The following is a 16,511-nucleotide window of genomic DNA, read 5'->3' on the forward strand; positions in this document are numbered from 1 at the left end:
AATCCACTGCACACACACCCCCACCCCCCCCACCACCACCACCACCACCACCTCACCCATTTGTCTTCCCCTCGTGTCCCTCAGAATGAGAAGCATTTCCACAGCAATAGGGAAAGTAGCTGTGGCTGCAGCAGTCAGCTGGCTGTTGGCATGCAGCCCTCCTAAACCCCTTACACAATAAACACTTTCCTGTTGCTGTAGCTCACATACACATTAACACTCACGTGCACGTATCTACACACGCACACAATACGCATTTTGTAGCCACATCTGTTCACATGGAGTCAGGTTTTTATGTGCATCTGGACGGGGTCTTTCCGTGTGTGTGTGTGTCTGTGTGTGTTTGAGTGTGTGTTAGGATCTGTGATGAGTGAGTGCATTGGTCTCATCATTCACCAGCCCTTTTCAGTCAACATCCCCACATCGTATGTTCGTGCACATGAATGTGAATTATTCATTTTCGCTTGGCATCGTACATGGATGTGTGGACTCGTGTTGTCGCGTAAGAATGTGAAAATCCAGCTGCTTTTCTTGCTTTTTTTGGAACTTTTACAAGACAGAGGAAAAGGAAACTGAAGAAGAAGAGAGGAATAGTCAGCAGTTTTTAAACTGAGGAGTTTGTTTTGTTTCAATCACTTGGAGATAATCTAAAAAGTTGCCTGATTTTTGTTTTTTATTTGTCGTAGCACACTGGTAAGGCAGCACGAGGCGTAAGTACTTCCTAAAATTCAGTATAACACAGGTTTAAGAGTTTAAGTACTTATGTACAAGATGGTTAACAAAGTGAGCCTTCAGAACTAGTCCGACTATTTTTTGAGACAGCAAGAGGTAGAGGGGTGCAGTCATGGCCCACGCTGCTGCCCACCTGAAGAAAGCTCGCGAGCTTGAGCAGCACCCAGACTACAGAGCTCTGCAGAAAGCCAGGGAGAGGAGGAGACGACAGCGGGAAAGGGCTGAGCGAAAGCGTCAGGTAAAACACATATGTCACATGTTGTACTTTATTTTTTGAAAAGGTTTAAGTCTCTTGTGGGCTTACTGTGAGAATTTATTGTAAGCCTTGGACTTAGGACATTGTGTGAGAGCCGGCTGTGGGGGTTGCACGGATGTGGAAGTGGTTTGACCATGCATGATGCTCCAAGTATGTTAGATAACAGATAATGGACGATTGTTTTAAAAAAAAAAAACGTTCAATGGAACCTAGTGTATTATCGATCTTATACCACAACCACTCAATCAATTATTTGCATTTTTACATCAGTGCCATCTGTAAGAGAGTTGACACATTTGGTACACATAAATTCAGATGCTTATGAGACATTTAGAACACTAAGAAGAGTTTTGATTTTTTTCTGGAACAGAGTATAATCTAGTATCAATCAGTCTACACAAATCCTGTACAGATACAGAAATCACAGCTGGTTGCCAATCAATACAGTTTGTCTGTGTGCAGTTTGCTCATCAAATAGATGGACAGAACGTGCAGACATGGCTGACAAGTGACAACACACTCTAAAGAGGCTGTAAAACATAGATGGACACGCCTGAATGCATCAGTAGTGCCTTTCTGAGTGTACCGTGTGACACCATGTGATTGTAGACATGATGATCTGTGACTTATTTCTCCTGAGTAAGGTAACTTTAGACCCCCATGTAGAGTGGTGATCTCATCATACACACACACACCAACACGCTTGTGTAGTACGAATGATTTACTATTTTTGCATTAGTACTTATGACAGTGACACAGCAGTAAGTGCCTTCACGATTTTTTTCAAAATTATTTTTTTGGCCTTTGTTTATAGGATAGTAGCAAAAGTGGGGAGAAGAGAAAGGAAACAACCTGCAGCAAACGACCATGGGCTGGAATCGAACCCACGGCCGCAGCGTCAGACACTATAGTATATAATCTGTTGAGCTACAGGGGCGCCCGCCTTTACCGTTTTTGATGTGAAATGTAGAATATGTGAGTGGGATGCAGGCATAATGGTGTAAATTTTTTTATTTTCCAATCAAGATGACCGTGTTTGAGTGATGAACTCTATCTGAGGTTGGTAATTAGTTACATTTGATGTGACTACTGTGTTCAGGCTGGACTCGTGTCTCCTTTGGTGTTCCTGGAGAGCATCACAGGCCTTGTGGTCTACAGTCTGACCAAAGCCCAGCTGTCAGCCACCCACACCCTGGGCACCCACAGCAAGGGGCTGGTGACTTGGTAGAGCTGAGGGTCCTGATGGGTAAAAATAGCTGAGACGGGAGAGACGGCGGGGGTTACATGTTTATGGCTGCAGTTGTTATCCTACATGGAGAGAAGAGCAGTTGAAGAAGAGTAGGCAGGACTAGGCCTTGGCTGCATGCAGCGCAAACACACCAAGACTGAGCCAGCAGGGTTCGAGGTGGAGGAGTTCTGGCTGGGCAAAGGATCAGAGGGAACAGAGAGGTGATATAGTAGTGGTAATAGAGAAGGAACTGAGGTTTGACATGATGTTACGTAAGTTTGGACCACAGATATGCACAGATTTAATGCATTGTGAGACTGACTGATGCAGCCAGATAACGGGGAAGTAGACAAAAGGAAAGGACACAAAGTGAGAAGGTAGAAAGGATCTGGTGGACTATATATCCTCCATCAGTCCTAAAAGTATGTGAAGAAAGATCAGGACGTTAAAGTATAGCTACTCAAATTTAAAATCTGACTTGGATTGTAACCATGGGAAATGCAGCGACATGTCAGACTTGTGGATCAGATGAAGCCTTAAAGACCACTGGGAGTGTCAATGATATAAACCAACAGACTGACTACTACCAGGCTGCTGACTCTGGATCTGCAGTGGATGGTTTACTGGTAAGACTTGGAGGGAGAGATGTGGTTCTGCTGTTTTAATTGCTGTTTTCTGATTTCTGTTGCACTGATGAAAGTGTCTGTTTTCAGGGAGGCATGTTAATCTCTGCTGGTGGTGTGTTTGTGTGTGTGTGTGTGGTGACCTCTCATGTGAAGGGTTTGACCTTTGACCCCACACAGGGACGTGGCCTCGTCCCTGACACGCTGTGAGGGGTCTGATTGTGCTGAACTCACATGTTAATGCTCAGTGGCATGGTAAAGCCCTGATCCTCAACAAAGGGTTAAAACCTTGTCAATGCTCTCTCAAGTCAATGCGGCCGGTAGTTTGCACCTACTGTGATATTTAGGTGCTCAGCACAATGGAATTAAGTAAGCAAGTTGTATCTGTATACATTTTCATTATTGCCCAACCCCTGGACAAATAGCAGATGCCTGTAAGAAGGACCGTCCTATTACTCTCAAAATGCCGTCGTCAAAAGGTTTTTTGACAACTTTTTTGAGTATGAATTAACCATTTAATTTATAATTCTAGCAAAAAAATTGCATTGCAACCCTAATGTCTTGAGGTTTTTGAGTTCTTTTTTCACCATTTTTGATATGTAACAGACCAAACCAATAATTAAGTACTGAAAAAATAGGAAATCGTGTAAATAAAGTCATTATTATGGACAGCATTTAATAGATCAACAGAATTACATTATTGTCTGAAATTGGTTACATTTTGGTATACATGTTTGACAACATACAAATAGAAAACTACAATGTACAGTTTTGTATTGCACATTTTTAGATACTTTCAATTTGTTTCTCAAGTCAACTTTAATATATATTTGTAGCCATTTTGGTTTTATTTACTTTTCCAACTAAATTAAATCATCCTCAATCTTTTCTGTGTAATTTTGTTCCGTTGTTGCTGTCACCATTTGTTTGTAAAGTTTATTTTCAGTTGCAAAACACAATGTCATTGTTTCGCTCAAAAAATGAATGTGGAGGTTTGTTGCTGAAACATTTTTAAAGTGCATAAAGGAATATCTATTATCTATATTTTATGTTACTCAATAGATTTTTTTCATCAAATTTTCCGTAATATTTTGACTCTACACTCGCAATGCTTTGCAGAGGTATTTATGGCTACGATGAATTATGTTACAGTGAAATGCTGAGAGGGGTCCGGTTGTCTTGAGGAATATTTACAGCTGATATTGAATCCAGCTCGGAGGAAAAGGCCATGTGGGTAGTGTTGTTCTTCTGTTACATCCCTTAAAGAGAACCAGAAGTAGGTCAACATTTTTGAGGGAATTCGACGTGGAATTCTAAATTCAGTGGACATAAATTGTAAGGACTCGTCTCCCTTTTGGGGACGAAAAGCAAGTCCCCATAATAAAGATCATAAAATACTAGTTTAAAGACTTAATTTTGGAAGAATGGGGAGGGTCAGTCCCCAGGAGATTAATGCAATGTCAATGTCTATGTGTGCGTTGCAGCTGCTTTGTGCAGCCTTGATGTATGATGATTAAATTCAGAAAAGTCAACATTCATTAAGATATATTTTTAATGCAGATGTATGTATAAATAGAACTGAGGGAAAAACAGATGTAAATACTAAAAATAAAGACTAACAAAAAGGAGAGTACTTAATGGTCAGTTAGTAAAAACTACCAAAATTAAAGTAGAAATCAGAAAAACTCTTATTCTATGATAAACGCAGTCGTGACTTTAATTAATCATCCTTTACTCATACTTTTATCTTCATTAATTTCCCACGCTTACCAGAATTTTCAAAGATCGATGTGACACTTAATGAAACTGAAAATTGAAAGCATGCCTCTGTTTTTGTTTCTAATCTTGTCCTTATTTATGTCTTCGTCTCTCCAGTCCGACAGCAACACCAGTTTCCTTCGGGCTGCCAGAGCGGGGAACATCGACAAAGTCCTGGAATTCCTGAAAAATGGAGTAGACATCAGCACCTGTAACCAGGTAAGGAAATGATTTACCAGCCTCCACACAAACTACATCTGGTTTCAAAAAGCAGTTTTGTTGCTGCAGTTGTGTTGTGCATTGTATTAATAGTTGTTTCTTTGTGTATTGATAGGCCAAGTAGAATACTTTTTCTTCTTTCTATCAGCAAATGTATGCTACATTAGAGCATCGTGATGTGAAATCATGACAAAACCAAGTGCTACACATCAAAACTAATGTGAGATTTAATTTTCCACTCATACTGAAACAGGGAAAATCAGGAGTTGTATCTCCAGCTATAACAAAGCATGTTCCACAAATTTAGGACGTAAATCTGCAGATGTTCACTTAACTGTGACCAAATGCATGTCCAATTGCAAAGGATCACTGGTTCTAGCAGTGAAGTAATGAACAGACATAATAAAAAGTGAAAACTTCATGGAATTACTTTAAATTGTTAAAAATTTTCTCCAAGTTTGTGACAGGAAAACATGCAGTAAAGAGTCGTATCCTGCATGTAAAAAGCAGACCAATTATTTCCCATTTTCACTTTCAAAAGTTGGCCCATTGTGAGTAATTTAAACATCATAGCTCATCAGAGTCTTGCACAAATTTTCAGTATAAGCGCCAAAATATATTTAAGGATAATATGGGGTCAACAAGTCATCGAAGGAATTAGTGTGAAGCCTTGTTATGTAAGGGCCTTTTGTTAATATTATGCTCATCTTTCATTCATTGCTCTGTCATCAGTTAGTTGCGATCTTCTAAAAGCTAAAAGAATAGATATTTAGTCCAGAAAATCATTCTGTTTTGTAGTCAGCTAAATGTAGTTTTTGTCTTCTGTTTTGAGTTCTGAGTATTAATCACAACCATCACCACTACGGCAATTGGCGCACTAGAAATGTTTTCTGAAATATGCTGTTAAATGTTTCATCGTGCACATTTTCTTTTCAACATATATGACGTGCAGTAGGTCAAAACTTTTAACTGGTTCAGCCTAACAAACCAGCTTAAACCAACCTTTGCTCTGCTGTGTCATGGTGGCATCAGTCACCAGAGCCAGATCAGCACATACCTGAACACGCCAGCCCTCCATCGCAACATTATAACCAGCCTCACAGATACAGTTACTCCCCTCCCCTGCTTTCCACCACACCCATTCCTCCCTCCAATCCCAGCTGCATTTGAAGTGTCCACGTCCCATTGACAGCTGTTCCTTACCCCCCATATCCCACATTCCACTGAGTAGGAGGGAGTGGAGAGGCTGAAATCCTCCCCCCACAGCTCTGTCCACCCCTCTGCCCCGTGTATGTCAACGTGATTTACAGCAGTCACAAGGTAGCTTAAAGGAGGATGGCGAGCGAGGCGACGTACATGAATGTGTGTGTTGTGTTGGGACGTGCATATCATATTTTCTACTGTCTCATCACTGTTGGCCTTTTATTATTGTCCAGGATATTAACAGCAGCTATTTATGTGCTGGACTATAATTGGTTGGCGGCCAGGAAGTGGCATCTGCCCACCGGTGGCTCTACTGTTTGTTGTCATGGGCACTGTGAGTTTTGTTTTGCGCAACAAGAGGGAAGCCTGAGTGCACGAGGCTGTGATTATACACATACACACGCACAAACACACACCTCCTGCCTTGCAACAGGAGAATCCTGCCCTTCATAGTATTTCTCGTCAGTCAGATGATCAAACTTAGCACCTTGTCAGCTGACCAAAAATGTGAGTGACTTTTTTTGTATATATATTCCAGTGATGCCCTCACTTAAAAAGTGTGTGTGTGTGTGTGTGTGTGTGTGTGTGTGTGTGTGTGTGTGTGTGTGTGTGTGTGTGTGTGTGTGTGTGTGTGTGTGTGTGTGTGTGTGTGTGTGTGTGTGTGTGTGTGTGTGTGTGTGTGTGTGTGTGTGTGTGTAATTTTGTTAATGGCTAACAATAAATAAACACTTTCCAGCTCACATGACCATAAGCAGTTAACTCTAACTCATTTCTATTTGGAAGAAACATACAGAATATATTTAAATGAAGGTTCTAATTTTGCAAACACAATATTTTTGATTGTAGTGGTTTTGTCAATTCATATTTGCACAAATGTATATTAACGTGTGCATGTCTCCTGGTGTTCATATACGTCTGTCTCTGACTGCACATGCTCAAAAGCAGGCTCAAGATTGCACACATACATGCACACATTCTTGTAAGTCCAGCACTTTTACTCTAGCTCCAGGCATCTAGTTTGACAGTTTGTTTGACTGTGACAGATGGTAAAAGTCAGCGTGATTACCAGTCATCTAATACTCTTAATCACGACCTGTGTCTTTTCCTGAAGGTGTGTGATCATATTTAGTGACATGGAATTAGCATACTTACACTGGTATTAGCATGGACTGAATCTAGTTATGCTCCAAAAAATCTGCCACAGGTTCATCTGAAGTATTTTTTGTAAATATGGCAGACACAACACAGTGTTATGACCACCTTGAAAGTGATATTTGACATCAACCCAGACTTATGCCATTTTCATCCTGATTGTTCAATAAGAAGCCGTTTCGATCAACACCATGTTAGTACCTGTGATTCAGTGGTGTCACAATGTAGCAGTAGTGACAATGCACTTGATATTTAACTCTTTACACCCCAAACCCAGCAATGTCATCTTCACAAAATTTTCAGCTTTTGAATTACTCATGTGATGTGCCATTCCATTGGAAAATATTGAGATATTTCATTAAGTCATTTTATTTTGCATATCTCATTTTATATCCAGATTCCGAACAAAACAGAGCTTTCTATGCTCCGCATTGTGGCTGGATCGGGCTGAACTTTAGGCTGTGTTTTCACAGAGCACATAGAAAAGCATGGAAGCAAAGTATAAATATAAGTAGTGAAATATCCATAGTTCGTACAATGATTTATTTATGATTTGTGGCATCAGAACTTTGTTATTATTTTAGAAAATAATGCCCACAAACTGCTTGAGGTTCAGAGGGTTATTTGTGATATCATGTTAATTATACTAATATACATACACATGATAATATCTTAAAGAATCCAACTTCAGTACCTGTCTGCTTGATGCAACTACATAGAAACAACATACAGTACAGTTAATGTTACAAACTCTTGGTCCACCTTAGGGATGCATAGTTTTAATAAATTCCTTCACTGATTGCAGCCTTATTAATCTATAGACCATTAACCAACACTGTAAAACAAACCAAGTTATAGTCAGTATACTTACTGGTATCACATGTTATTATCTGGTTCTCTAGTACAGTTAATCAACAAGTAGTTCAAAGTTATGTTGAATTAAAGATTCTCTATTCCCCAGAATATGAAAACTCGGGTCAGTAGACATTTAGCATCGCTGGATACTTTCTCATGATTGTACTTTAACAAGCTAAACTCCCGCAATACTGTCTGCTTGCCGACTCAAGATTAAGGATTAACTATTAACATCTCTACCCGACCTCTATACACTCATATTTTGACAGTAATTCATTTGCCAAAAAATAAACAATAATGTAACATACACCGTAAACAAAGTCAATGATGAAACTGACTGATTGCATTATTTTTTTTTCCAATTCTTCTCTAAATGTTGTAATATTGAATTGTTTTGGCCGCTATGAATCACGTTATGAAAATCTGATAGTGCCACTATGATTAGCAGCAAAATTTTTGTCAAAGAAAAGAGCCAGTGGAAAATCACTCCACACAGTTCCAGAGCCATTATCTGTAATAATACTGTCAGCATCGCAGCCGGTAGAGTCAGTGGTCTGCTGACAGGAGCATCGACATGAAATCATATGAATGTATAAAGTGCAGGCTGGTTAACTGGATGTAACAGTTGATTAACTTTTAACTTATATCCAGTGTGCTCTAATTCTTTTTCATAATGCAATGAAATACACCAGAGGACATATATGTTACAAAATGGGTTTAACATCATTCGTGATTTCTTTACTCAGTCTGTGCATGTGCGAGTCACCAGGAGAAGCTGCAACGTCACACAGGAGTTTTGAGCGTTGCCGTCGGCAGTGTGCTCATTAATAACTGAACAGTCGAATCCTAGAAAGCAGCAACAGCGTGGCAAGGGCCAGAGTCAGGCGCCAAAGGCAGGAGTCTGTCCAAGTCAGTTAAAGAGAGCGAGGAAGGAATATATTTGCAGCCTGCTAAAGCCACAGTCAAAGTGTGCTCCTCTATTGCACAGATTTTGTGAATGAGGCAAATTAGTGAATAATTAATTTTCTTAAAGGTTGAGTTTATCTCCCAGCTTTTAAGCAGCATATCTTTGTGAATTTTAGAGTTGCAAAGGGAAGGAGGGATACCGGCATTCCATCTTGTTTTTAATATGTGTGTGAGTGAGTTGTGTGTGTGTCGTGTGCGTGAGCTGTTTTGTTTCATGTCCACACAATTAAGGGCCAGACTTACCCTCTAATCTCCCCCAAATGTTAATCCCACGTAAGTGATATTACTCTTTAATCTGCTTGCATTTACATTATATCCTCTTTCTTTCCTCCCAATTTTCATCCCCTGTGACACCTGGGTCCATGAAACTACACTGAATAAATGTGATCATTTAATACCATGTGTGATCATAATAACAAAGGTCAGTGGTCAGAGGAGTATTAATCTGCAGTGGACAGAGCTCAGCAGTTTCCCTCCTGCCAAAGGGAGCTGCAGACTGCTGGGGATCACTGTGTTGGGCCGAATGTCCATTAGCTAAATGAAGCTTTCACTTACAGCTCAGCTCAGAGGAAAAGGAGCTTTAGATCAGTTTGTGTGAGAGAGTGTGTGCATATGTGTGCCTGTTGGTGGTTTCGCTTGTCCCTCCTGGAATACGTAATGGTTGAAATGTGATTGAAACACTCTAATAAGATTGCGTAATTTTTTGCCGCGTCAGTGAGCCGTTTCAGAGCTGATGCATAACGCCGCAACTCAACTTTGTGCTCGTACAAATGTCAGCAAAGTGCGTCTAAGCCCCACATTTGGATGCTGTTTCTTCTTATCTGTGGGCAAAGCAGTAGAAATGTCACCGCATGACTGACTACGTAATGATTTATAATTTACTGAAGTGGTGACATTGGAAGCTTTGGCAATGTGACCTGACAGACGTGATGAACATTTCTCCAAGCTCAGTGGAGCCACACCCAGTTAAAAAGGTCAGGTAATAAAAGTAGAAATGTTGATGATTTACTGAACTTTTACTTTGCTTTAAAAGCAGTGAAAAAATATACTGTTTGTCCACAGTAAAGGAGTAGGACTAGATGTTTTTATTATGCTATGTGAAGGTGCTGAAATTCATACTTCATTAATGATATGCTTTTTTTGAATAAATTTGATCAGGTATTAAACCCTATGATCCACATTGTTGCTGGCTTAAATTATTATTGAAATAATTAGAGGTTTTGGAGTACTGGATATCTTTTGACAATGGAAGTAACTGAAGCTATAATGTGGGGTGTTTGCAATGTAACAATGACTGGAATAAGAGATGTAATTATAATTTTACTTTTCTTGTGTTTTCACACTGCAGATCAGAGGGCTGGTGCACAGGGGCAAAGATAAAATGCGTTGCAATGGCTCTTCAAATTACTTCTGGCTGGCTCAGATTTGATTAAGAAACATAAGTGAGACTCTGTTTGAGAGCCATTTGTGCTACAGTAAAGTAGCTTTCTAATTGGAGGGCCATTATCGCTTTCAACAAAAAGGGAAGTTATATTTTCTTTAATCGTCCACTAAGAGCTCGTTAGGGATATCTTGCATAAAGACATCTATGCCTTTTTACTATTTTTTTAGGTGCTGTATCTCTACTGCTGCATCGTTTTTACCTTTTAAAATCATATCATATATCACTCGACCAGACCCTCACTTACTCTCTTTGGCCTTTAAGGGATGCCCTCTTTTTTTTTTCTCTTTTGGAAAGGTTGACATTTTCAGTAGCTTCTAAATATGTGTTTGTGTCCTACATACCCTCTGTGACTGTGCAGAAACATGACACCCCTTTGGCTGTTTGGCATTTGGCAAGAGAGAGGGAGGGAGAAGGTCTGCTTTTTATATGTGTGTGTATGTACATGTTGTACGTGCGCTGGGGAAGGAAGGGGCCAGTGATCGAGGTGTAAGCAACGTAGCAGCTTCTCTTGCATATCAGTGCCAGGAGAGCCTCCAGAGCTGGAAAGCACAGTTCCTCAACTGTAATCCACCTGACTGAGCCAGCAGGAGGGAAGAAGACAGTAGACAGACCTGGAAAGTTGGTTAGAGGCAGGAGGCAGAGGTGTGGATGGAGCTCCATCACCTGTAAACTCGACCGTTCACGAAGGCCAAAGAAAGAAAAGAGGAAAAGACTTAAAGGAGGACAACACAGAGCGAGGACAGAGCATGTAATGAGATAGATAGAAAGAGAGATTTTAAGAAGAAGCAGAGAATCTAAAGGATTAAAACAAGGACAAGATTTCAAATACTCTAAGTTCCCGAAGGGTCACGACCCAGAATGGAGGAAAGCGAGGATGAGGTGAATCATTCTTTTCTGTGTTTGTATATATAGCTGTCTCAGAGAAGGTGCATGTGTGTGTTACATGAATAGATGAGTTGTGCTGTCAAACATTTACAGTCTACACAGACCTGTTGCTCTGGTTGATGGGCCCTTGATGTGATGCTCACACCAAACTTGCCTGAAGAGAAAATCTTTTTTTCTATTTCAGACTGATAGTTCTTGTGTTGGATTTTCTGACTATTGTTCTCCCAAAACAGGTTTTTAAATTCTAATATTAGTTTGAAAAGTGTTCTCACTGATACAACATTTTGATGTATAACATTGATTGATTACTTAAATGTTAAAAGGATGGATGAAAGTAGCTAATTGGACTATCAACAATGTAAATTCTCTGTAATGGTCTCAACAACTCACACAGCTAGCATGCATTTATTGCAGGAATATTATGTTTCAAAGCACTGGATTGTGCAGCTGTCATTGCGTCCATTCTCTGTATAGACAGTCTATTATGTAACACTAGTATGCTTATTGCCCAAGGTCTGTGATCAGGCTTAATGTTTGTAAATGTCACTCTCTGAGCAGCCTGCAGTTGCTTTCGTGAAATCTTAAAATCTTATGTTAATGTTTTTCTCTGCAGAATGGTCTCAATGCATTACACCTGGCAGCTAAGGAGGGACACAAGGATTTAGTGGAGGAACTGCTGCAGAGAGGAGCTCCTGTTGACTCTTCCACAAAGGTACACATTTAAACAAGCATTGTGATAGTTCAGATTATGCTTTATCAACTTTCCATATATGAATAAAGCACAGTTTGAAGAGGGAGGAGAAGAGACGGGGGAGGTAGAGAGTGGAGTGGCAGTTAGGCGACGGGACGGAGTGCTGTGCACATGTACAGTGGTGTCAGTTGTACAGATTCATGTAAATCACTTCAACTATGAAACGTGATCCCGAATAGTGATGACGGACATGAGCGTGATGTAAGATGGAGAATGTCTTAAGAAAGGAGTTTAATTTTGTATCTTCACCCTCTGAAGTCTGTGCAGTTTAGAGCTGTTTCTTTTTTCTTTTTTTTGCTTATCACATTTTTTCTCTGTGGGTTTATTTTTCCCTGGGATATACAGTCCTGCACCTTTAGGGTAGTCGAGCACAATTATGGCTACTAGAATAAAGTAAAAGATATGCTCTTTTTCAATAAATAAGGAGAAAACAAATAAAATCAAAGTTGAAATTTATTTACACAAGTGCCCACAGATGTTACTGGGATAAAATGATGCCTCAACATGCTGTAGATATTTTACAATGTATATTTTTTATTTGGTTCCATATTTGCCTCCTATCTGCTCTGTGTAAATAAGCCAAAGAATCCCCGGATTCCTGTCATGTGACTGTTAGTCACAGCGGAGTCAGTCATGTCTCCACAGTTGTCCTGAGGAGTGCAGAATGTTTTCACATAATCTGATTGAAACAAATGATTTATTTTTGGTAAAATTTAAAATAAGACATGTAGAATAAAATGATTTTTGATGAAATATCATAATTTGTAAGGTCAGATTTTTGCCCATGGTTAGTTCAGATCATTGGAGCAGTAAAAAAAAAAAAAAAAAAACACTTTCTGTTTTTACAGTTTCTGGCTCTGAAGCTAAGCATTGTCTTATTGGTGGGTTTTTTGGTTCAGGTTAAACACTTCATAATATGTGATTTCTTGGATGCTTTCTTCTTAATGTATTATGTGATTTACAGAAAAACAAACTGCTTATTTAAGTCTTTGACTTTTAAAAAGATCCCTGTGGGTTAATAATTGCATCAAAATGGGATTCCTGCCACCTTCAGTGGAGTGGAAAGAAAGGAATGAGTGTGCAGTGTGCTGCCTGGGAAGCTGCTCGCTGTACGACTCTGTGAATGTCTCATGCGTCACCCCGAACAAGCCGACATGGAATCTGTCACCCTGCTGCTCGTGTCCTTGGACTGGCATGAATATGTTCCTTGGTATTAATCACAACCTCCACATCCTGAAAACTGTGATGGAAACACTTGTACAACATTAATTTGCATAATTTGGTTTTCAAGAAGGTTTCTGTGTCCAACATTACAATTTTTATACTTGCATCTCTTTCAACCAGCTGTGATTTCTAAGGCGTTAACACCCACACAGGATACATACTAAGCTGGTGGTCTTAACCCTGTTTTTTTTGGGGGGGTTTGCCTCTGCAGAAAGGAAACACTGCCCTCCATATCGCCTCACTGGCTGGACAGAAAGAGGTAGTCAGACTGTTGGTGAACAGAGGAGCAGATGTCAATTCTCAGTCACAGGTGAGAATGTTCAGACAGTGTTGGATAATAAAGTAAAAGAACAGAATATATATTATATTCTGTGTGTGTGAACTTTATGCTTTTGTCTCTATAGAATGGCTTCACTCCGCTCTACATGGCAGCGCAGGAGAATCACTTGGAGGTGGTGCGATACCTGCTGGAAAATGAAGGGAACCAAAGCATTGCAACAGAAGTATGTTTATGTGTTTAATATCTACGGTACTGTTCAAAAGTTAGGGGTCACTTACAACTGTCTTTATTTTTTTCAAAGAAAAGCATTTTTTTCAGTAAAGATAACATTTAATTAATCAGAAATGCAGTGTAGTCTTTGTTAATGTGCTAAATGACTATTCTAGCTGGAAACAGCTGATTTTTAATGGAATATCTCCATAGGGGTACAGAGGAACATTTCCAGCAACCATCACTCCTGTGTTCTAATGCTACATTGTGTTAGCTAATGCTGTTGAAAGGCTAATTGATGATTAGAAACTCATTGTGCAATTATGTTAGCACATGAATAAAAGTATGAATTTTCATGGAAAACGTGAAATTATCTCGATGACCCCAAACTTTTGAACGGCAGTGTATGTATGAGCTCAGTTGTACAACTTATATTCTGTATGCTATGTACTAATTTCCTCACTTTCCTTTGATTTTGGCTGATTCCGTTTTTTTCTCTGTTCCTCCAGGATGGCTTCACTCCACTTGCTATCGCGCTCCAGCAGGGCCACAACTCGGTTGTCTCCCTGCTGTTGGAGCACGACACCAAGGGTAAAGTCCGCTTACCGGCGCTGCACATTGCAGCCCGCAAAGACGACACCAAGAGTGCTGCTCTCCTGCTCCAGAACGACCACAACGCTGATGTCCAGTCCAAGGTGAGGCAGGAATTGATGGAAAGGGGAGAATTGTGGAGAGGAGAAGAGAAACAGAGAGGAGGGTGTAATTATGTAAGTGTGAAGGAGAAACTGAGGGAAGCATGAAGACTTAGCAGGAGGGGTGGCAGAATGTATCTGAATGAGCTGATAACTTTCCATGCTGACAGTTTTATTCGTTTTAACAATTATTTGCATGTCCACCGAGGAATATAAATAAAATGACAGCTCAGTTGTCTCCTCTGGTGCTTTGTTGTGCTCTTCCTTGTCACTGAGTTTTGTTTTCTAACAGTGTGACCTTATAAACTTACCCTGTGTGTTTGTATGGATGTTGTGTTTAGTCCTTTCCCTAACAACCCTCCACCCTGTTCCCCTTTTCTCTCTCTATGCCTCCTAACCAGATGATGGTCAATAGAACCACAGAGGTATACAGACTCATCACCTCCTTGTTTTTACTCACTTCTGACCATCTCTTTCAGCTCTTTTGTCCCGACCTTCCCCTAAGTTAATGGGGATATACTGAAATCCTGCACGTCACAATGACATACCGTTAATGTGAATGCATGGAACTGACTATGCTGTACCACACACTGCATGGCTGACAGTAAAACACATCGATAGATCCCGGAGAATGTTAGTTTATTTGATTACAGATGATTGGTTCACATTTCTTTATTTGTTTTTAAAGTGATGAATAATTCTTTACGTATTAGTAGTATCTACTTGAGTAAAACACTGAAAGCATTTTTAGATTATCTTTATTTGTCATTCTTTTCTCTGCATAAAATACAGCATGTGTACTTTTGAGCATGTTGATAGCATTGTTTTTCTTCTCTGAAACACAATCTTTAAGTTATCTCTGTTTCTTAATTAAATTGCACCATGACTATCAGAATGGGAAGGTAAGGAGTAAACCGACCTAAAAATATATACTCTAGATATTTATATATAATACCTATACTGTATATAAATGTCCATTTGTCCATCCAAGTAGATACACGTATTTGTGAGCCTACATGTAGTCGCTCTATGTTTTTGAGTTCTGGTGTTTAATGTCTTTTATTTTGACATTTTTCTTTTATAATTAACACAATACTATTAAGATTTTTTTCACTTTTTTCCCCGAGCAAGCATGGCAGAGTTACAGAGATTTTTCATGTATTATGCATTGCATGCGCTATTTTGGAGTATGCTCATTTTTTAATGCTTCTTCTTACACCACCGTGTCTGTTTTCAGCATGCTGGCTCATCGTAATACTGCTTCAGTACAGTCAGGTTTCTGTCCTGCATCTACCACAGAAAGCTTTTCTTTTTCTTTCTTTCTTTCTTTCTCTCTCTTTCTTGCTTTCTCTCTCTTTCTTTCTTGCTTTCTCGCTTTCTTTCTTGCTTTCTTTCTTTCTTTCTTTCTTTCTTTCTTTCTTTCTTTCTTTCTTCCTTTCTTTCTTTCTTTCTCTCTCTTTCTTTCTTTCTCTCTTTCTTTCCTCACATGTGGCATTGTTTCCTTTCCCTCTCACTGTTCTTCCATCCTCTCTCCTTGTCTTCTTAAACAGAGTGGGTTCACCCCTCTGCACATCGCAGCTCACTATGGTAATGTGAATGTCTCCACCCTGTTGCTGAACAGAGGAGCTGCTGTCGACTTCACAGCCAGGGTACAGCCTCATTTCTACCTCTTAACACATCAAGAGACTGTCTTTTTTAGACTCTGTTAAAACTTGATGTGTGTGGCTGTTTTTAATTTGATGCTTGTAGAAAAGCATGTTTATTTTTTACCATTATGGCTTTCTCTTACAAGCTGTTTTATTAACTACATTTATCGCTAACCTTTCAAAAGTTGCATTTCATCCTGCATATTTTAAGCTAAATTGTCTTCCCGAGACTAGTACATGACCTTAGTTTTAGTTTCTTTAAATGCTTTTTTTTTGGTTAGTGATGCAACTTCATACGATTTTCTTTCAACAAAAAGAGAAGATCGAAAATCATACAGATCATTTATAGCATCTTCTATCATGTCAACTTTTACATATTTTTGCCAG

General features: G+C 39.5%; 1 protein-coding gene across 1 annotated transcript in view; it reads left to right on the forward strand.

Moving 5' to 3' along the window:
- Nucleotides 1–16,511, forward strand: part of ank2a (ankyrin 2a, neuronal) — a 77,629-nt gene that overhangs the window by 16,963 nt on the left and 44,155 nt on the right. The window contains exons 2-8 of the mRNA XM_051945962.1: nt 4,715–4,816; nt 11,935–12,033; nt 13,508–13,606; nt 13,701–13,799; nt 14,296–14,481; nt 14,880–14,903; nt 16,029–16,127. Coding sequence (XP_051801922.1) covers nt 4,715–4,816; nt 11,935–12,033; nt 13,508–13,606; nt 13,701–13,799; nt 14,296–14,481; nt 14,880–14,903; nt 16,029–16,127 — 708 coding nt within the window. The remainder of the gene's footprint in view (nt 1–4,714; nt 4,817–11,934; nt 12,034–13,507; nt 13,607–13,700; nt 13,800–14,295; nt 14,482–14,879; nt 14,904–16,028; nt 16,128–16,511) is intronic.

The sequence above is a fragment of the Acanthochromis polyacanthus genome, chromosome 3 (assembly GCF_021347895.1).
Source record: "Acanthochromis polyacanthus isolate Apoly-LR-REF ecotype Palm Island chromosome 3, KAUST_Apoly_ChrSc, whole genome shotgun sequence".
In the NCBI taxonomy this organism is placed as follows: domain Eukaryota; kingdom Metazoa; phylum Chordata; class Actinopteri; family Pomacentridae; genus Acanthochromis; species Acanthochromis polyacanthus.